The 22698-nt window shown below is 40.6% G+C and overlaps 1 protein-coding gene across 1 annotated transcript in view; it reads left to right on the top strand.

The window, feature by feature from the left end:
* Positions 1 to 22698, top strand: part of MFSD14B (major facilitator superfamily domain containing 14B) — a 91284-nt gene that overhangs the window by 26571 nt on the left and 42015 nt on the right. Inside the window, exon 2 of the mRNA XM_055271854.2 lies at positions 18006 to 18101. Within this exon, the coding sequence (XP_055127829.1) occupies positions 18006 to 18101 (96 nt within the window). The remainder of the gene's footprint in view (positions 1 to 18005; positions 18102 to 22698) is intronic.

Below are 22698 nucleotides of genomic sequence, written 5' to 3'. Positions count from 1 at the left end.
GCTCCTCTGGACTGTGACAGTTTCCTAGGCGCTCCTTGTTTCTGATGTCCTGGACAGTCTTGAGGAGGACTCATCAGGTGTTTTGTAGAATGTTTCTCCATTGAGATTAATCTTGATGTTTTTCTCATGATTAGAGTGGAATTACGGGTGTTTGGGAAGAAGCCCATAGAGATGAAGTACCATTTTCATTATATCATATCAACAGTATGTGCCACTGTTGATCTTAACCTTGATCACCTGGCTGAGATACTGTTTATCAGATTTCTCCACTGTAAAGTTGCTCTTTTACCCGTTTCTATACTGTACGCTTTGGAAGGAAGTCACTATGTGCAGCCCACACTTTCAGAATGAGTAGTTATATTCCACCTACTTGGGGGCAGAGTGTCTGCATAAATTATTTGGAATTCCTCTGCATGGGAGATTTGCCTCTTCTATTTAATCATTTTTAGTATGAACTCATAGATATTTATTTTGTACTTTGGATTATCCCCAAATCCAATATTGCTTTACTTTCTTGTTTAAATTGTTCTAGCTTTGGCCATTGGGAGTGCTTTGACATATATAACCCTATCTTTTTTTTTTTTTTTTTAAACACTTATGTTCCCGGACCAAACTGAGGGTTGGGCTGCTATTTCTTAAGGCCCAATAACGAGATGCAGATGAACTGGGGAGGAAGAAAGTTTTTATTTCTGCAACGGGTTACAGGGAGAATACCTGGAAATTATCACCAGGCCAACTCAATATTACACAGTTTCCATCGCTTATATACCTTCTAAGTTATGTATCTACCTGTAAGTGTGCATTCATCTTAATGATTAACTTCTTTTAGTCCATAACTGAGGTCTGAGTCTTGAAGACCTTCCTGTGGAGCCTCAGTAAATTTACTTAATCTAAATGGGTTCAGGTGCTGGGGTGATTACCCTTATCTTGTCTCCTGCTAAATCACGGAGGTTTGGGGAGTTCCTTCATACCCCAATAAACTTGTTTGTGGAGGCCTGGGAAGTTTCTTTAGACCCACAGTAAAACTTGTTTAATACTAAAATGGGCCTTAAGAATTCCTTCATTATTTTGTCATGCTTTAAGGCCCAGGAAAGGCCTAGGCAAAACTCTTGGTGGGCTTTTGTTAAATTCCAGCCTTTGCATAAGGGTACTGGCTCTTCCCCCCACTGCACCCCCGGAGATGGAGTCTCGCTCTGTCACCGAGGCTGGAGTGCAGTGATACAGTCTTGGCTCACTGCAACCTCCGCCTCCTGGGTTCAAGCGATTTTCCTGCTTCAGCCTCCAAAGTCTTCTTGGGCTCCTCTGGACTGTGACAGGGATTACAGGCACCTACCACCACGCCCAGCTAAATTTTTTATATTTTTAGTAGAGATGGGGTTTCACCATTTTGGCTAGGCTGGTTTCGAACTCCTGACTTCAGGTGATCCCCCCCCACCTTGGCCTCCCAGAGTGGCTAGGATTACAGATGTGAGCCACCGTGCCCGGCCAGCTCTTTCAGCTTTTAATATTTAACTACTCAGTCTGTACAGCAACAGTTGTTTTGGAGGCCTGAGTTAGTGAGACCTGGCCTGCCATGCTTATATTCTGGGATTACAAGATACTCCATGCTCCTCTTACATATTTCCCAGTCTAGTCCCAGAGTTAGCTGTTTCTCCGGGGAGCCCTGGTTTCTTTTATTTGAGAATGGCATTTGAAACCAAGATGTCACGCTACATGTGCTTATTGCTGTTGAGTTTCTAGGGTGTAATTTCTTTTAGGCTCTTTCAGCTGATAGAGTGAGGAAACAGGTGTATATAATACACACATTTATAAGTATTTCCATTTGTGACCATCTGTATCTATATGAAGTTAAAAATGAGTTCATAATGATGTGCCCAACTCCAATCCATGATTACATGGATCATTCTTGCTTCCTTCTCTTGTTTATTTGTAACCTTCCACTCCAGCAGTGAGAAACCTGGCTTCCACCATCTGCCATCCAGTTTATTTAATTGGTCAATCATAGCACACATGGTTTCAGAATTGTTAATCTTTATTTCCATGGGGTACAACTTTCAACTATAGCATAACAGTGTTTAAGTTACAGAAATGCCAGGTGGTCGATCTAGGTCCTGTTTCTCACCACATAGAAAGCCAATTTTTTTTTTTTTTCTTTTTTTTGAGATGGAGTTTCACTTTTGTTGCCCAGGCTGGAGTGCAATGGTGCGATCTCGGCTCACTACAACCTCTGCCTCCTGGGTTCATGTGATTCTCCTGCCTCAGCCTCCCAAGTAGCTGGGATTACAGGTGTGTGCCACCACGCCTGGCTACTTTTGTATTTTTAGTAGAGATGGGGGGTTTCCCCAGGTTGGCCAGGCTGATCTGAAACTCCTGACCTCAGGTGATCTGCCCATCTAGGCCTCCCAAAGTTCTGAGATTACAGGTGTGAGCCACTGCTCCAGGCCAGAGAAAAATTTTGCGTTTTTATTTAGGTGTTGCCTGCTGAAGAGAATGGGAGATTAGTTTCGAATCTACCTCCTTGACCAACTAAAACTGGGGAGTTTGTGTATGGAAAAAAGGAACGTAACTATGTGTGAGGAAAACAGCAATTAGGAAAAGGATGAGGAAGCAGTCCTGATGTATGAGGGGAAAGAGGTGTCTGGGGTCTCATTGTCGAATGGTGATTTGGTGAGTTTCAGTCCATTGCTTGAGGGTCCCTTTCCTGAGGAAAGAACTCGCTGGAGACAAATACAAGTTTTAGGTTTTAAAACTGGAAGGGTCAGTTTCTATGTTTATTCAAAGACCTGTAAATATAATTTCTATGGGGAAATTGAGCCAGTTTCATTTATGTGCAGCTTTTTTGCCTCCAGTCTTAAAAGAAAAAAAAAAGAAAACGTAATATTTGTTGCCTATGATGAAATTCCAGCTTCCAAGTAAAAAAAAAAATGACTCCACTATTTCCCAGAGTTACTTGGATCACTGCCTTTCCCCATACCCCCTTTAGTGAGGTTGTTTCATGTGTTTGTACTACAATTAGATTCTTCTGCTGCATTCTGCATTCCATCCTGGGATTCCCCACCTCTGAAATGTTTTCTAAAAGTTAATATGTACCAAGGCTCACTCTTGTTCTCTGAAGTTCTGCTGGTTTTGAAAAATGCGTGGTGCTGTTTACCTATCATTAAAATATCGTACAGAACAATTTTACTACCTGAAAGTGTCTTGTGCTTCATCCATTTAACCCTGCCCTCCAACTCCAGCTACCACTGATCTGGTACTATCTATAGTTTTGCTTTTTCCAGAATGCCCTTTAAATGGTATCTTACACATTGTAGCCTTTCAGACTTGCTTCTTTCATTTAGCAATATGCATTTCAGATCCATCCTTCTAACAATCTCATTGTTTTAATTTGCATTTTAAAATGACATTTTAAAAGTGACATTTGCATTTTAAAAGTGACACATAATGAACATCTTTTCTTTTTTTTTTGAGACGGAGTTTTGCCCTTTCATGTGGGGTCAACCGCAATAGAAAAGAGGACCCTCAAACACTGGCTGATTTTTTTGTTGTTGTTTTTGAAACGGAGTCTCACTCTGTCGCCTAGGCTGGAGTGCAGTGGCGCGATCTTGGCTCACTGCAACCTCCGCCTTCCGGTTTCAAGCGATCTGCCTCAGCCTCCCAAGTAGCTAGGATTACAGGCGTCTGCCATCACAACCAGCAAATTTTTTTGTATTTTTAGTAGAGATGGGGTTTCACCATGTTGGCCAGGCTGGTCTTGAACTCCTGGCCTCAGGTGATCCGCCCGCCTGGGCCTCCCAAAGTCCTGGGATTACAGGCATGAGCCACTGCGCCCGGCAATGAACATCTTTTTATAGGCATATTTGCCATCTGTATATCATCTTTGAGGAGACTGTTGCGGTCCTGTCACCCCTCCCCCTTTTTCTTGTTTATGATTGGGATTTATTACCTTATTTAACAAGAAATCTGATGGAAAGACAGTTCCAGGATTGGTCCTTGATTTTGTGTCAAGGACCAGGTTCTTTCCATCTTCAATGTGTTGATTTGTCTGGCTCTCATGGTCTCAAGATGGCTGCCGTAGTTCAGTTACAGGAAAGGGGTCCCAATCCAGACTCCAAGAGAGGATTCCTGGATAGACCTTGAACAAGAAAGAATTCAGGGCAAGTCCCTAAAGTGAAAGCAAGTTTATTAGGAAAGTAGAGGAACAAAAGAATGGCTACTCTATAGACAGAGCAGCCCTGAGGGCTGCTGGTGCCCATTTTTATGGCTATTTCTTGATTATGTGCTAAACAAGGGGTGGATTATTCATGCCTCCCCTTTTTAGACCTATAGGGTAACTTCCTGACATTGCCATGGCATTTGTAAACTGTGGTGGCGCTGGTGGGAGTATAGCAGTGAGGATGACCAGAGATCACTCTCGTTTCTGTCTTGTTTTTGGTGGGTTTTAGCCAGCTTCTTTACTGTAACCTGCTTTATCAGCAAGGTCTTTATGACCTGTATCTTGTGCTCCCTATCTTCATCCTGTGAGTTAGAATTCCTTAACTGTCTGGGAAAACAGCCCAGTAGGTTTCAGTCTCATTTACCCAGCTCCTGTTCAAGATGGAGTTGCTCTGGTTCACACGCCTCTGACAGTTCTAGGCTTCACATACAGTTAAAGTAGTTAAAGTATTCCAGAGGCAGAAAAAGAATCTCTGCTCTCTTCTCTCTCTATTGCATTTTAAAAATCGAGATAATATTCACATACCATATATTTAATCATTTTAAAAGTATACAGTTTGGTCTTTTAATATATGTTCACGGTGTTGTAGAACTATCACTGTCTAATTCTAGAACATTTTCATCTCCCCAAAAAGAGTCCCTATATCTATCCATTAACTGTCACCCTCCGTCTCTCCATTTTCTCAGATCATTTGCCCATTTTTTAATTGGGTTGTTGTATTAGTGACTTGTAAGAGCGCTTTCTATGTTCTTGATTTAAGTTCTTTATCAGATAAGATTGTTGCAGATACTTTCTTCCAATCTGTGGCTTATCTTTTCATTCACTTACCAGTGTCTTTTGCAGAGCAGTTTTTTTAATTTTAGTGAAGTCCAGTATATCAACTTTTTCTTGCATGTGGCATGACTTTAGTCTTGTACCTACAGACTTACCTTGAAACCATGTGACCAAGGTCACTTATATTTTCTCCTGATAATCCTCTAGAAGCTAATAGTTTTGCATTTTATTTTTAATGCATGATGTATTTTGAGTTACTTATTTTTATTTTAGTATATATACATAACATAGTTTTTAAAGTTTCAGTTCAGTAGCATTAAATACATTCACATTGTTGTGTACTCATTACCACTGTCTGTCTCTAGAATTTTTTAGTCATCCCAAACTGAACTCTGTGCCCATTAAGCAATAACTCCCTAGCCCCTGGTAGTCACTATTCTACTTACTGTCTAGGAATTTAATTACTGTAGATACCTCATATAAGTGAAATTATGCCATATTTGATTTTTTGTGACTGGCTCCTTTCCTTTCCATTTCCATTTCTATTTCACTCTTGTTGCCCAGGCTGGAGTGCAATGGCACGATCTCGGCTCACTGCAACCTCCGCCTGCCAGGTTCAAGTAATTCTCTTGCCTCAGCCTCCCAAGTAGCTGGGATTACAGGCGCCTGCCACCACGCCCGGCTAATTTTTTTGTATTTTAGTAGAGATGGGTTTGTGCCATGTTGGCCACGCTGATCTTGAACTCCTGACCTCAGGTGATCCACCTGCTTCAGCCTTCCAAAGTGCTGGGATTACAGGCATGAGCCACCATGCCCGGCTGTGACTGGCTTATTTCACTTACTACAATGTCCTTAACGTTCATCCATGTTGTGACAGTCAGTTTCCTTTTTTTTTTAAGGTTGAATGATATTCCATTGTATATATGTACCATATTTTGTTTAAACATTCATAAGTTGAACACTTGGGTTGCTTCTACTGTTTGGCTATTGTGAAGAGAATTCTGTGGTGAATTTGGGTATATAAAAATCTGTTCAAGTCCCTGCTATTGTTTCTTTTGAATAGATACCCAAAAGTGGAATTGCTGGGTCATGGAGTAATTCTATTTTTAATTTTTTGAGTACCTGCCAAACTGTTTTCCGTAGGGGCTGCACCATTTTACATTCCTACCGACAGTGTGCAAGGCTTCTAATTTCTTTTTTTTTCTTTTTTTTTTATTATTATTATACTTTAGGTTTTAGGTACATGTGCACAATGTGCAGGTTTGTTACATATGTATCCATGTGCCATGTTGGTTTGCTGCACCCATTAACTCGTCATTTAGCATTAGGTATATCTCCTAATGCTGTCCCTTCCCGCTCCCCCCAACCCAAGGCTTCTAATTTCTTCACATCCTTGCCAGCACTTATTTTCTTATTTAAGAAAAAAATCACAGCTGCTGTAGTCTGAATGTGTCTCCCAAAATTCATGTGTTGGGAACTTAATTCCCAGTGCAGGAGTATTGGGAGGTGGCGCCTTTTGCAAAGGGTTTATGTCATGAGGGCTACACCATTATCAATGGATTAATGCTGCTATTAAAAAGGGCTTGTGGGAGAGGGCTCACCCTCTTTTGCCCTTCCACCTTCTGCTTTGTGAGGATGCTGTAAGACTGTCCACCCCAGATGCTAACACCTTGTTTTGGACTTCCCTGCCTTCAAAACTGTGAGAAAATAAATTTCTGTTATTTATAAACTACCCAGTCTCAAGTATCCTGTTATAGCAGCACAAAAGAGATTAAGACAGTAGCCATCCTAATGAGTATATGGTGATATCTCATTATGGTTTTGATTTGCATTTTCCTAATGATTAGTGATGTGTATCTTTTCTTTTTTCTTTTTCTTTCTTTTTTTTTGCGGGGGACAGATTTTTGCTCTGTCTCTTAGGCAGGAGTGCAGTAGTGCAATCTCGGCTCACTGCAAACTCCACCTCCCGGATTCAAGCAATTCTCCTGCTTCAGCCTCCAGAGTAGCTGGGAACACAGGCATGCGCCACCATGCCTGGCCAATTGTTGTATTTTTACTAGAGTCAGGGTTTCACCATGTTGGCCAGGGTGGTTTCAAACTCCTGATCTCAAGTGATCCGTCTGCCTCGGCCTCCCAAAGTGCTGGGATTACATACATACATGAGCCACCGCGCCCGGCCTGTATGTATCTTTTCATGTGCTTCTTGGCCATTTGTGTATCTCTTTTAGAGAGGTCTATTCAGTTTCCTTGCCTGTTTTTAATTGGGTTGTTATTTTGTCTGTGAGTTGAAAAAGTTTATTATATATTCTAGGTATTAATCTCTTATCAGATATGTGATTTGCATGTATTTTGTGCCATTCTGTAGATTGCCTTTTCACTGTCTTGATAGTGTCCTTTGGTATACGAAGGTTTTTCATTTTGATGAAGTTTGATTTATGTATTTTTTCTTTTATTGGCTGTTCTTTTGGTGCCATATCCAAGAAGTCATTGTCAAATCCAAATACCAGGAAGCTTTCCTCCATGTTTTCTTCTAACAGTTTCATAGGTTTTGCTTTTATGTTATTTTTGGTCCATTTTGAATTAACTTTTATATATGGTTTAGGGTAGCGATCCAACTTCATTCTTTCTAATGTGGATATCCAGTTTTTCCATCACCATTTGCTGAAAGACTGTCTTTCCTTTCTGATTAAATGGTCTTGGTACCCTTGTTGCATATCATTTGTGACATATATGTATTTACTTCTGGGCTTTTTATTTCCAGGCTTTTAATTTATTGTTTTAAAAGACTAGGCCGGGCGCGGTGGCTCATGCCTGTAATCCCAGCACTTCGGGAGGCCGAGGCGGGTGGATCACGAGGTCAGGAGATCGAGACCATCCTGGCTAACATGGTGAAACCCCGTCTCTACTAAAAATACAAAAAATTAGCCGGGCGTGGTGGCGGGCGCCTGTAGTCCCAGCTACTCGGGAGGCTGAGGCAGGAAAATGGCGTGAACCCGGGAGGTGGACCACGCTTGCATTGAGTGGAGATCATGCCACTGCACTCCAGCCTGGGTGACAGAGCGAGACTCTGTCTCAAAAAAAAAAAAAAAAAAAAAAGACTGGGCTTTGCCATGTTGCCCAGGCTGGACTTGAACTCCTGGGCTCAAGTGATTCTCCTATCTAAGCTTCCTCAGTAGGTAGAAATACAGGCACACACCACCACGCCCGCTTGGGCTTTTTATTCCATTGGTCTATATGTCTGTTTTTATGCCAGAACCACACTGTTTTGATTGCGATATGTTTATAGTAGGTTCTGAATTCAGAAAGTGCGAGATAACTTTTTTTCTTTTTCAAGATTGTTTTGGCTATTGGGGGTCCCTTAAGATTCTGTATAAATTTTAGGATGGAGTTTTCTATTCTTGCAAGAAGCATCATTGGAATTTTGATAGGACTGGCATTGAATCTGCAGATCACTTTTGGTAACAGTGATACCTTAACTATATTAAGTCTTTAAATCCGTGAACATGGGATGTCTTTATGTTTATTTATACCTTCTTTAATTTCTTTCAACAGTGTCTTACAGTTTTAAGCATAGAGGTCATTCGCCTTCTTGGTTAAATTTGTTCCTAAGTATCTTATTCTTTATGATGCTATTGCAACTGGAATTTTTTTTTTTTTTGAGGCTGGGTGTCACTGTTGCCCAGGCTGGAGTGCAGTGGGGTGATCATAGCTCACTGCAAACTTGAACTCCCAGTTTCAAGTGATCCTCCCGCCTCAGCCTCCTGAGTAGATGGGACCACAGGTGTGCGCCAGCACGTCTGGCTAAGTTTTTTGATTATTATTTTTTTTTGAGACACAGTTTCGCTCTCGTTGCCCAGGCTGGAGTGCAGTGGCGCAATCTTGGCTCACCACAACCCCTGCCTCGCAGGTTCAAGCGATTCTCCTGCCTCAGACTCCCACGTAGCTGGGATTACAGGCAGGCACCACCACACCCAGCTAATTTTGTATTTTTAGTAGAGACAGGTTTTCACCATGTTGGTCAGGCTGGCCTCAGACTCCCAGCCTCACGTGATCTGCCTGCCTTGGCTTCCCAAAATGCTGGGATTACAGGCGTGAGCCACTGTGCCCAGCCATTTTTTGTTTATTAGTAGAGACAAGGTCTCACTATGTCGCCTGGGAGGGCCTCAAATTCCTGAGCTCAAGCTGTCTTCCTGCCTTGGCCTCCCAAAACATTAGGATTACAGGTGTAAGTCACTGCACTCAGCCCAATTTGAATTTTTTTAAGTTTCATTTTAAAATTGTTAATCTTTAGTGCATAGAAATGCAGCTGATTTTTAATGTTGATTTTGTATCTTGTAACTTTGTTAAATTAATTTATTAGTTGTAACAGGTTTTTTGTGTGTGGAATTTTTAGTGTCTTCTACTTATGAGATCTTGTCACCAGCGAACAGAGATAATTTTACTTCTTCATTTCCAGTTTGAATGCCTTTTCTTTCTTTTTCTTGCCATATTACTCTGGCTAGAATTTCCAGTATTGTATTATACTGAATAGAAGTGGGGAAAGTGCGCATCTTTGTCTTGTTTCTGATCTTAGAGGAAAGGTTTCCAGCCTTTCCCCATTGAATATGATGTGAAGTGTGGGTTTTTCATATTTGGCCTGTATTATTTGAGATAATTTTATTCTTTTCTTAGTTTTCTAAGTGTTTTTATTATGAAAGTGTGTTGAATTTTGTCAGATGCTTTTACTGCATCAATTAAGATGATTATGTGGGGTTTTCCTCTTTATTTTAATGTGTTGTATTACATTGATTGGTTTTCATGGGTGAACTGTTATGATATTCTTAGAATAAGTCCTTGGTTGTGGTGTATAACCATAATAAACTGCGTAATAAACTGTTGAATTTGGTATGCTAATATTTTATTGAGGATTTTTGCATCAATGTGCATAAGGAAAATTGGTCTGTAGTTTTCTTTTCTTTTTTTTTTCTTTTTTTGAGATGGAGTCTTGCTCTGTCACCCAGGCTAGAGTGCAGTGGCGTGATCTCAGCTCACTGCAACCTCCGCCTCCCAGATTCAAGCAATTTTCTTGCCTCAGTCTCCTGAGTAGCTGGGATTACAGGCACGCACTACCACGCCCAGCTAATTTTTGTATTCTTAGAAGAGGTGTGGTTTCACTATGGTGGCCAGGCTGGTGTTGAACTCTTGACCTTGTGATCCACCCACCTCGGCCTCCCAAAGTGCTGGGATTACAGGCATGAGCCACTGTGCCTGGCCCTATAGTTTTCTTGTAGTGTCTTTGTCTGTGTTTTTTTTTTTTTTTTTTTTTTTTTGGGGGGACGGAGTCTCACTCTGTCACCCAGGCTGGAGTGCAGTGGCGCAATCTTGGCTCACTGCAAGCTCCGCCTCCCAGGTTCACACCATTCTCCTGCCTCAGCCTCTCTGAGTAGCTGGGACTACAGGCGCCCGCCACCACACCCGGTTAATTTTTTGTATTTTTAATAGAGACGAGGTTTCACCGTGGTCTCGATCTCCTGACCTCGTGATCCGCCCGCCTCGGCCTCCCAAAGTGCTGGGATTACAAGCATGAACACCGCGCCTGGCCTGTCTGGCTTTTTTAGAGTATGGCAGTACTCCCTGATCTGTGATTTTGCTTTCTATGGTTTCGCTTTCCATGGTTTTCAGGTACCCGAAGTGGACAGAAGTTTGATAATCCTAAATGGAAAATTCCAGAAATAAAAATTCATCAGTTTTAAGTTGCACGTCACATTCTGAGTAGTATGATGAAATACTGTGCCATCTTGCTCCATCCCTTCATCCAGCATTTACACTCTATATGCTGTCCATCTGTTAGTCAGCCATCAGTTATCGGATGGACTGCAGTATCACAGTGCTTGTGTTCAAGTAGCCCTTATTTTATTTAATAATGACCAAAAGCACAAGAGGACTGTGCCTAATTAAAAATTAAATTCAACATAGGTGTGTGTAGGAAAAAACAGTATATATAGATCGTCCCAAATTTGATGGTTGGACTTAAGATTTTTCAACTTTACCTTGATGCAAAAGCAATATGCATTGAGTATGCACCTCTACTTATGATTGGGTTGTCTGGATGAGCCCATCATAGGTTGAATATATCATAAGTCTAAAGCGACTTTCAACTTAGTTTATTTTCAACTTATAGTCAGTTTATTGAGACGCAACCCCTTTGTAAGTCGAGGAACAGCTGTATAGGGTTTGGTACTTTTCGAGGCATCCACTAGGGGTCTTGGAATGTGTCCCCCTTGGATAAGGGGGCAACTACTGTAATGCTGGCTTCAGAGAGTGAGTTAGAAAGTGCTCCTTCCTCTTCATGTCTTGGGTAGAGTTTTAATTCTTTAACTCTGCTGGAATTCTGGGAGGTTTTTGATTACTGATTCTGTCTCCTTACTAGTTATAGGTCTATTTATATTTTCTGTTTTTTCATGATTCATTTTTAGTAGGTTATGTGTTTCTAGGAGTTTGTCCTTTGTATTTCATTTATCCAGTTTGTTGGCTAATTGTCTATAAGACTCCCTTATAATCCTTTCTATTTCTGTAAGGTTGACCATTATTATCTTCTCTTTCATTTCTGGTATTAGTAATTCAGGTCTTCTGTTTTCTTGGTTTGTCCGTTAGTTTGATATTTTCATTAAATCAGTTTTTGATTTTGTTGATTTTCTCTTCCCTTTCCTTTTTCTGTTTTTGTTTTTGTTTTTGTTTTTTTTTTTGAGATGGAGTCTCGCTCTGTTGCCCAGGCTGGATTGCAGTGGCACGATCTCTGCTCACTGCAAGCTCCCCCGCCTCCTGGGTTCAAGTGATTTCTCCTGCCTCAGCCTCCCGAGTAGCTGGGACTACAGGTGTCCACTACCATGCCTGGCTAATTTTTTTTATTTTTAATTTTTAGTAGAGATGGGGTTTTACCATGTTAGCCAGGATGGTCTCGACCTCCTGACCTCGTGATCCGCCTGCCTCGGCCTCCCAAAGTGCTGGGATTACAGGCCACTGCGCCTGGCCTCCTTTTTTTTTTTTTTTTTTTTTTTTTTTTTTTTTTTTTTTTAAGGCAAGGTTTCACAGCCTTCTCCCAGACTGGAGTACAGTGGTATGATCATGGCTTATTGCAGCCTCAACTTCCTGGACTCAGGCGATTCTCTCACTGCAGCCTCCCAAATAGCTGGGACTATAGGTGTATGTGCCACCATGCTTAGGTAAACTTTTTCTTTTTTGTATTTTTAGTAGAGACAGGGTTTCACCATGTTGCCCAAGCTGGTCTTTAACTCTTGGGTTCAAGTGTTCTGCCCGCCTTGACCTCCCAAAGTGCTAGGCTCACACTGCACCCGACCTGATTTTGTTGATTTTTCTGTATTGCTTTTCTGTTCTGTATCACGTTTGTATCTGCTCTGATCTTACTTTCTTTCCTTGCTTTGAGTTTAGTTTGCTCTCTTCTAGTTTCTTACGGTGGAAAGTTAAATTATTGATTTGAGATCTTTTATAACCACATATCTACAGCTGTACGCTTCCTGTTAAGCGCTGCTTTAAGCTGCATTCAACTGGTGTGTCGCATTTTCATTTTTGTTCAAATGAAAGTTTTGTAACTTTCGTTGTGATTTCTTTTATCTGTTACTCAGGAGTATGTTTTAATATTTTAATATTCATGAATTTTCCAAATTTTCTTATGTTAATGATGTCTAATTTCATTCTTTGTGGTCAAGAACATAGTTAGTCTAAATTAACTCCTTTTAAATTTATTCAGACTTGTTTTATAGTCTTCTCATGTGCACATGAGGATTTATATCTTGTTGGGAAGAGTGTTCAATAAATGTCTGTTGGGTTTAGTTAGTGTACAGTGTTACTGAAGTCTTCTATTTCTTGCTGATCTTCTAATTGTTCTATCAGTTACTGAAAATGAGTATTGAAGTCTCCAGCTATTGTCCATTTGTGTATTTGTGCCTTTTATTTTTAGAGAGTATTGATGCCAGTAGGTGAGGATGATGACTTTTTTTTTTTTGTAAACGAGACTGGAGTCTCACTTTGTGGCCTAGGCTAGAGTGCAGTGGTGCAGTCATAGCTCATTGCAGCCTTAAACTCCTGAGCTCCAGCAATCTTCCTGCCTCAGTCTCCTGAGGAGGTGGTACTACAGACACATGTCACCATGCCTGGTTAATTTTTAATTTTTTTGGAGAGATCGAGTCTCACTATGTTGTCTATACTCATCTTGAACTCCTAGCCTCAAGTAAATCTCCCACCTGCCACTTGAGCCTCACAAAGTGCTAAGATTACTGGCATGAGCTACTGCACTGGGCCTATTTTTTTTCCCCCCTAAGAGATGGGGTTCTTGCTGTGTTGCCCAGGCTGGACTTGAACTCCTAGGCTCAGGTGATCCTTCCAAGTAGCTGGGACTACAGGTGCACACCACCACTCCTGGCTGAGAATGATAATTTGATGTTGCATTGTATAAATATTTTTAATATTGATTCTAAAGGGGTCCTATAAATCAATATGAAAGATTAAAGTCACCAATAAAAAATTGACAGAAGATGAATAGGCAGTTCACAGAAAAAGAAATGCAAATTCTTAATCATAGGAAAGAAGCTCAGCTTCATTGGGAGTAAGGGAAATACAAAATAAAATTAGATAACCATTAAAAAATCAAATTAGCAAAAATTTTAAAATTATTATTATTTGAGATGGAGTCTCGCTCTGTCCCCCAGGCTAGAGTGCAGTGGTGTGATCTTGGCTCACTGCAGCCTCCGCCTCCTGGGTTCCAGTGGTTCTCCTGCCTCAGCCTCCTGAGCAGCTAGGATTACAGGCACTTGCCGTCACGCCTGGCTAATTTTTGTATTTTTAGTAGAGATGGGGTTTTGCCATGTTGGCCAGGCTGGTCCCGAAATGCCTGCCTCGGCCTCCCAAAGTGCTGGGATTACAGGCATGAGCCACCGCACCTGGCAAAACATTTAAAAATTATTATGCAGTCTTAGAATATGGTGGGACAGGTATCCCTCAAAATTGTTAATGAGACTAAGTTGTTCTTTTTTTTTAATTGTTAATTAGACTGTAAGTTCTTTTCTTTTTAGCAATCTGTTTAAAGCTCTTTTGTGGTTACCTTTACATATTATTAGGAATACCTCCCCATATTCATCACCCTACTACAACAAGGCCAATCTTGTTTTACCTGCATTTTCTGTATACTGGTTTATGTCTTGGCTGCATTGAATCCAGGTTTTTTGTTTCACTTTGTTTTTTCAAAGAATACTTCTTAAGTGGTGGTATTTTTTGTTGTATTACATCATGTAGCAAATGATCTCTGTGATCAATCTCTATGATTGATCAGGTTTCAGGTGTTATCAGTTTGATTATTCTCTTGTACCTTGTCAGCTTTTACCCAGTGATTTCAGTGACCATTAATGGTCATGGCCTAGATTCACTATTTCAGTGAGGCTGTGAAGTGGCAGGATTCTAAGTTAATTATTCCTTTCTTCATTCGTTAGCCGAATTTTTTTTTTTTTTTTTGAGACAGAGTTTCGCGCTTGTTGCCCAGGCTAGAGTGCAATGGCGTGATCTTGGCTCACTGCAACCTCCTCCTCCCAGGTTCAAGCCATTCTCCTACCTCAGCCTCCCTAGTAGCTGGGATTACAGGCACCCGCCACCAAGCCTTGCTAATTTTTGTATTTTTAATAGAGATGGGGTTTCACCATAATGGCCAGGCTTGTCGTGAACTCCTGACCTCAAGTGATCTGCCTGCCTCAGCCTCCCAAAGTGCTGTGATTATCAGTGTGAGCCACTTCCCTTGGCCCAGAGTTAATTTTTGCTGTTACAGTGTTTTAGCTTTGTGCATATGGCACCTCATTGTTTAGGGATAAAGTAGAATTGTTGCTTCAAAGGAGAAATATGTAATTTGTCTAGATGTTGCCACATTTTCTTCCATAGCGGTGTACCATTTTTCGTTCCTATTTGCAGTTTGTGTTTCTTTTCAATTGCATCATCAATAGAAGTTTACAGATGTTTGAATTTTTGAATTTTTAATGTCTGATACTGAGAACTAGTGTTTCAATTTAGCTTAATTTTGCATTTTTCTTACTACAAATGAGGCTACTGAAGGGACATTTGATTTCTTCAGTGAACTGGTTCATATTTCTTGCCAATCTTTTTATTGGGCTGTTAGTCTTTTTCTTAACATTTTTAGAAGCGTTTTATATGTTAGAGATATTAGTTGGTTAGGTGACATAAGATGAAGTATTTTTTGACTCATAATTAGTGAAACTTTTAAATTATAATTGGATTCTAAATTAAAATGTGTATATTCTTTGGCCCAGCGACTTCACTTCTAGAAATTTATCCTAGAATACTAATAAAAGGATATTAATAGTCCCACCATTTTCACCGTTATGTGTATAGCCAAGGGAATTGGAAACATGTTCATACAAAAACTTGTACATCAATGCTTATAGCAGCGTTATTCATAATAGCCAAAGATGGAAACAACCTAAGTGTCTATGAACTGATGAATGGATAAACAAAATGTAGTATATTGATGCAGTGGAATATTATTTACCTATAAAATTGAATGAAATACTGATACATGCCACAACATGGATGAACCTTGAAAATATGCTGATTGGAAGAAGCTAGACACAAAAGGCTACACATTGTGTGATTCCATTTATTCATTCTATTTATGTGTGATCCCAGAATAGGCAAATCCATAGAGACAGAAAGCAGATTAGTGGTTCTGAGGGGAAGTAGGGGGAGAAGGAAATGAAGAATGTCTCCTAATAGGTGTAGGGCTTCTTTTGGGGGGTGATAAACATGTTCTGGAGTTAGATAGTGGTGATGGTTGTATAACCTTGTGAATATTCTAAAAACCACTGACTTGTGTGCACTTGAAAATGGTGAATTTTATGAGATGTGACATTTTTAAAAAATAAAATGTATAACCTCAGTCTAATCACGAGAGAATATTAGATTAATTCAAATTGAGGGACACTATAAAATTATTGGTGAAGAGTATACTAGCATTCCCTGAAAGTATCAAGATCATGAAAGTAAAAAAATAAAAGTCTTGGGAACTGACTTAGATTGGAAGAGCCTAAAGAAATGTGAGAACTAAATGCGGTGTTAAATCTTTGATTAGATTCTGAACCAGAAAAAGAAAATGGGAAAAATGGCAAAATTCAAATAAGGTATGTAGATTAAAGTTTTGTAGCAATGCTAATTTCCTAGTTTAGATAATTATACCATGGTTATAGAAGATTTTAACATTTGGGGAAGCTGGGTGAAGCATATACAGGAACTCTTGGTTTTTGCAACTTTTCTGTAAGTTTAATATTATTACAAAATTTAAAAAGTTAATTGCAGCAGTTTTAAATAAGTGAAAATTCCATATACTCCTATCAGTATTCGATTGGTTAAAATTATGGCACATTCATATAATGAGATACTGAGTAGTTAGCTATTAAAAAGAATGTGGGCCAGGTATGGGGGCTCATGCCTGTAATCCCAGCACTTTGCAGTAAGCTGAGATCACGCCACTGCACTCCAGCCTGGGCAACAAAGTGAGACTTCATCTCAAAAAAATAAAAATTAAGAAACAGCTCTAATACTTAAAGGCCCAAAACAACAACCATTTATTACAATTCTTTGGGTTAGTGGTTTGAGTAGAACTCAGCGAGAGTTCTTCACTGATTTCTCTCAGTGTGTCTCGTGCTTCTGCAGTCACCTGCAGGCTTGATTGTAATTGGGTCATCTAAGATGGCCTTACTCCTATGTCTGACACTTGGTGATGGCTGTTAACTGGTTTGTCTGTGAGGCCTTGATAGGGAGAGTTTCTTATCCTCTCATACGCCTGTGGCAGGAAGATATTTCTTGTGGTAGTCTTGAAGATCTTTGGCAATCTAGGTTCAGAAATCCATGTTTTCACTTCACTTAAGTGTTGGTTAGAGGAAGTTGTCAAACCAGCTTTGATCTAGGGACATGGAGAAACAGACTGAACCTTTTGATGGAATTGGCAGCAAAGTCATATTGTGAAAATGTGTGTGTGCAGGGATGACAGCAATTTGTAGCTCTTTATTTTTGCAGTTTTCCACAGGAGTGATGGAATAAGATTTGTATTTTTAAAAAGTTCACTCTGAGTGTAATGTCACCACAAGTTTGGAGGGGACAGGGAAAACGAGTCAAGGCAGAGTTAACAGGTTATTGCAGTAATCTGTCGGAGAGATGATAAATAAGAGTGTGCAAAGACATTATTGCACACTTTTCATCCTCTGCTTCTAAACATCTCTGGAATTGGGATATCTCAAGATACTCCATACTGATTTAAAGTCATCTGAGCTGCCCCTCAGGCCTTTGAGCATGTGATACCCATACCCATCTCTCTTATTATGTAGGTAAAGAAACTTCAGCCCTAGAGAAGTTAAGTTGCTAAGGAACACATAATTCGTAAGGGACAGAGCAGTCAGGTCCTGGAACCGTAGTCTCTTGAAGATCCAGTTGATTTTCTACTAAAGCTCCAGTGATTTGCGTCGATGGGACAGATCAAAAGTCTATAATCGTTTTTTCTGTCGAGATAGAGAGTTGCTGTGTCACCCAGGTTGGAGTGCAGTGGCGGGATTTCAGCTCACTGCAACCTCTGGCACCCGGGTTCAAGCAATTCTGCCTCAGCCTCCCAAGTAGCTGGGACCAAGTAGCCCGCCACCATGTCTGGCTAATTTTTGTATTTTTTGGTAGAGGTGGGGTTTCACTATGTTAACCATGCTGGTCTTGAACTCCTGACCTTGTAATCTGCCCGCCTTGGCCTCCCAAAGTGCTGAGATTACAGGCTTGAGCCACCGCGCCCAACCGAAAGTCTATAATCTTAGCACCTTCCCTTATTAGGGGAAGTGAAGGCATCAGGGATAACACAGAATGAAGTTTTATTTTAAATGACAGAGGTAGGCCCTAAATTTATTTTACACATTTTTTATACCATTTTAAGATAATAGATTTCTTATATTTCTTTGCTAATTTTCATAATAACTTTCTTTTTAAGCTACAAGGCTTTGGCCGACCAAGTGTGTACCATGCTGCTATTGTCATCTTCCTTGAATTCTTTGCGTGGGGCCTGTTGACAACTCCAATGTTGACTGTAAGTATTGCTGAACTGGGTTTTTGTTTTGTAAGAGAAAGAGGTAAGTTCTTAGGCATGTATCACTGTGTATGTCTTGATACGTGTTTGGGAGTAGCTCTTGATAGTGGTTTAAAACAGCTTATTTCATTTTTTTTTTTCATTGTGGTTTCTGAACCACATGTAACACAAAACACCTGTTTAAATATTCCTGGGTAGCACTGCGCTCCTATTGAAGTAGACTTGGGGGTGCTGTTATACAAATGAACTGTATATGTTTAGCAAGATCTTTAAGATACTCTACAGCAGCAATTCCCAACCTTTTTTAGTACCAGGGACTGGTTTTGTGGAAGACAATTTTTCCACAGAATTGGGTTGGTTGGGGGATGGTTTCAGGATGAAACTATTCCACCTCAGATCATCAGGCATTAGTTAGATTCTCATAATGAGCGCAACTTAGATCCCTCACATGCACAGTTCAGAGTAGGGTTCACACCCCTATGAGAATCTAATGCCGCTGCTGATCTGACAGGAGGCAGAACTCAGGTGGTAATGCTCGCTCACCTGCTGCTCTGCGTGGCTGGGTTCCTAACAGGCCACCGATTCACAGGGTCCTGTCCTACAGGAAATTGCAGAGCATTGTTGAAGTCTGTAACTTCTTTAGGAGAATGTTAATGGTCTTTGACTTAAGAACATGGTAAATAGCAGATTGGTGAGTACTTTGTAACAATGAGTAATAATTGTAGGAATGTCTAAATTTCAGTTTTTCGTAGCTTATCTATAGCCATTTCTTCAGAGGTGGTATTGAATATCTTAGCAAGAACTTGTATGTTTCATCTATGATGTGGTTAGAAGGAAGAGAGATGCCAAAGAAAAGATGACGGGGGCAGTATCTTAGGTGGCTTACAACTATTTAACACTTAATTTTAGTAAAACATTTTAAATTGGAGTTAAGTTTCAGTTGTCTTAATTGTTCTTTAAAAATTATTGATGGGCTGGGCACAGTAGCATATGCCATTAGGCCCAGCTATTCAGCAGGCTGAGGCAGGAGGATTGCTTGAGCTCAGGAGTTCAAGTCTAGCCTGAACAACATAGCAACACCCCATCTCTAAAAAAACAAAAATAAAAAAAAAAAAATTGGAGCTTAACCTTTCCTAATCATCATTTTGCCTTACTAAAGAATCCCGCTGGGTACAGATAATCTTTGTTCTTAAATAAGGTTTAGACAGCAGAGAACTTTAGAGGGTGGCTGTTAACCCGTTAGCCTTACATAAGACTTTGCTATGAACCTTTTAAAGTTTTTAATTCTTCTGGCACATTTAAAATACAGTTTGGGGCCTGGTGCGGTGGCTCACACCTGTAATCCCAGCACTTTGGGAGGCCAAGGCTGGTGGATCACCTGAGGTCGGGAGTTCGAGACCAGCCTGACCAACATGGAGAAACCCCATCTCTACTAAAAATACAAAATTAGCTGGGCATGGTGGCACATGCTTGTAATCCCAGCTACTCAGGATTCTGAGGCAGGAGACTTGCTTGAACCCGGGAGGTGGAGGTTGCAGTGAGCTGAGATCGTGCCATTGCGCTCCAGCCTGGACAATAAGAGCGAAACTCCATCTCGAAAAAAAAAAAAAAAACACAGTTTGATTCATTAAAATTATAACTTGGGTGGAACAGAGGACTTAAAAATTGCCTGCATCCTTAATCCTTCTTTTTTTCTTATTGCAATAGTTTTTTCTTCCATAGTAGGAAACCTATAGTAGGTTATTAGTTATTAGTTAATGAGGATAATTAGTCCCATTTTGAGTTTCATGAGATTCTAATTTTCCTCACTGTTTGCGTAGTGCTGCCTGGGATATAGTCGGTGCTTAATAAATATATTCTTTGAACAAATACATGTGTTTATTCAGGACACATTTTTAGTATGAATATAGATAAACCAAATCACTTTTTTTCCATTTAAAAAAATTATGGTAAAATACACATAACAAACTTACCATTTTCACTGTTTTGAAGTATACAGTTCAGTAGTATTAGATACATTTTATTATGTGGGGTATCTGTCACCACCATCCATCTCTAAAACTCATTTCATCTTTTAAAAATGAAACTTTAGGCCGGGTGCAGAGGCTCACGCCTGTAATCCCAGCACTTTGGGAGGCTGAGGCAGGTGGATCGCTTGAGGATGGGAGTTCGAGACCACCCTGACCAACATGGTGAAACCCCATCTGTACTAAAAATACAAAATTAACTGGGCATGGTGGTGCACGCCTGTAATCCCAGCTACTCGGAAGGCTGAGGCAGGAGAATTGCTTGAACCTGGGAGATGGAGGTTGCAGTGAGCCAAGATTGTGTCATTGCACTCCAGCCTCGGCAACAAGTGCGAAACTCTTTCTCACAAAAAAAAAAAAAAAAAAAAAAAAATAGCCCAACTCTCTGATAGTTTGACTATGCTATGATGTGTGTAGGTGTGAATGTCTTTTTTTATTTTACTTGGGGTTTGTTGAGCTTCTTGTTTCTGTAGATTAATGCTTTTCATCACGTTTGGGAAGTTTTTGACCATTATTTCTTCAAATATTTTTACTGTCTCTTTACTCCTTTTGAGACTCTCATTATAGGTATATTCCCCGCTACCCCCCTCCCACCCCCCGACAGAGTCTTGCTCTGTCACCCAGGCTAGAATTCAGTGGCGCAATCTCAGCTCGCTGCAACCTCCACCTCCCGAGTTCAAGCAGTTCTCCTGCCTCAGTCTCCCGAGTAGCTGGAATTACAGGCGTGTGCCACCATGCCCAGCTAATTTTTGTATTTTTAGTAGAGACGGAGGGTTTCACCATGTTGGCCAGGCTGGTCTCGAACTCCTGACCTCGTGATCCGCCTGCTTCGGCCTCCCAGAGTGCTGGGATTATAGGCATGAGCCACTGCGCCCAGCCATAGGTAAGTTTTTTACACTTGATAATGTCTCATACATCTCTGAGGAGCTGTTTATTTTATTTTATTTTATTTTTTGCCAATTGTTTTCTATGCTTTTGTTTGAATAATTTCTATTTATTTGTCTTCAAGGTTACTGTTTCTTTCTTTGTTCATCTTAAATTGTCTGTGTTGTCATTTTAGTGGACTGTTGATTTTGATTACCGAATTTTTAACTGCAGCATTTCCACGTTTCTTTTTTATAATTTTTATATTCTATTTGAAATTTCCTATTCACTGAGTAATTAACATACTTTTTTTTTTTGGAGACGCAGTCTTTCTCTGTCACTCAGGCTGGAGTGCAGTGGCATGGTCTTGGCTCACTGTAACCTCCACCTCCTGGTTTCAAGTGATTCTCAGCCTCCCAAGTAGCTGGGACTAGGTGTGGGCCACCACGCCCGACTGATTTTTGTATTTTTAGTAGAGACAGGGTTTCACCATGTTGGCCAGGCTGGTCTCGAACTCCTGACCCCAAGTGATCTGCCCGCCTCGGCCTCCCAAAGTGCTGAGATTATAGGCGTAAGTCACCACACCTGGCCCATACTTTCCTTTTTTACGAAGTGGGGTCTCACTGTTGTCTAGGCTGGTCTCAAACTCCTGGGCTCAGGCAATCCTCGGTCTCCAAAAGTTCTGGGATTACAGGTGTAAGCCACCACACCTGGTCTCCTCTAACTCTTTAAACATGGATTCGTTTAGTTCTTTGAACATATTTATAGTATCTGCTTTGAAGTTTTTGTCTGCTATATTCAACATCTGGGAACATTCAGAGACTCTGTTGACTCCCTTTTTTTCCTGAGTGAGTTATATGTTCTTATTTCTTTGCATATTGCAATCATTTTTTGTTAAAACCTGTATATTTAGATAGTATAGTTTTGCAATTTTGGATTTTTTTTTTTTTTAAGAGACAGGGTCTTGCCCTGTTGCCTAGGCTGAAATAGTGGCACAATAATAGCTCACTGCAACCTCAAACTTCTGGGCTCAAGCAATTGTCCTGCTTCAGCCTCCTGAGTAGCTAAGACTACAGTTGTGCACCACTACGCTTGGCTAAAGCTTTAACTTTTTTTTTTTTTTTTTTGAGACAGAGTCTCGCTTTGTTGCCCAGGCTGGAGTGCAGTGGCGCGATCTCGGCTCGCTGCAACTTCCGCCTCCTGGATTCAAGCGATTCTCCTGCTTCAGCCTCCTGAGTAGGTGGGATTACAGGCGCCCGCCACCACACCTGGCTCTTTTTTTTTTTTTTTTTTTGTATTTTTAGTAGAGACGGGGTTTCACTGTGTTAGCCAGGACGGTCTCGATCTCCTGACCTCGTGATCCACCCACCTCGGCCTCCCAAAGTGCTGGGATTACTGGCGTGAGCCACTGCACCCGGCCTTTTGTTTTTATTTTAGAGATGGGGTCTTGCTATGTTGTTCAGGCTGGTCTTGAACTCCTCCTCGCCTCAGACAGTCCTCCCACCTCAGCTTCCCAAAGCATTGGGATTACAGGCGTGTGCCACTACACTTGGCCATGGATTTTGATTTTTTTCTCACCTTGAAGGTTGTTTTCGTTTTGCTTGCTTAGTAACTTGCTTGGACTAAATCTGTGAAGTCTCTACAGTATGCAGCTGCTGATGTCTCTCTTCAGTTTTTATTTTTATTTTTATTTTTAAGCTTGGCTT

The sequence above is a fragment of the Symphalangus syndactylus genome, chromosome 3, assembly GCF_028878055.3.
Source record: "Symphalangus syndactylus isolate Jambi chromosome 3, NHGRI_mSymSyn1-v2.1_pri, whole genome shotgun sequence".
NCBI classification, from domain to species: Eukaryota; Metazoa; Chordata; class Mammalia; order Primates; family Hylobatidae; genus Symphalangus; species Symphalangus syndactylus.
This window is presented reverse-complemented; position numbering and strand designations above follow the sequence as displayed.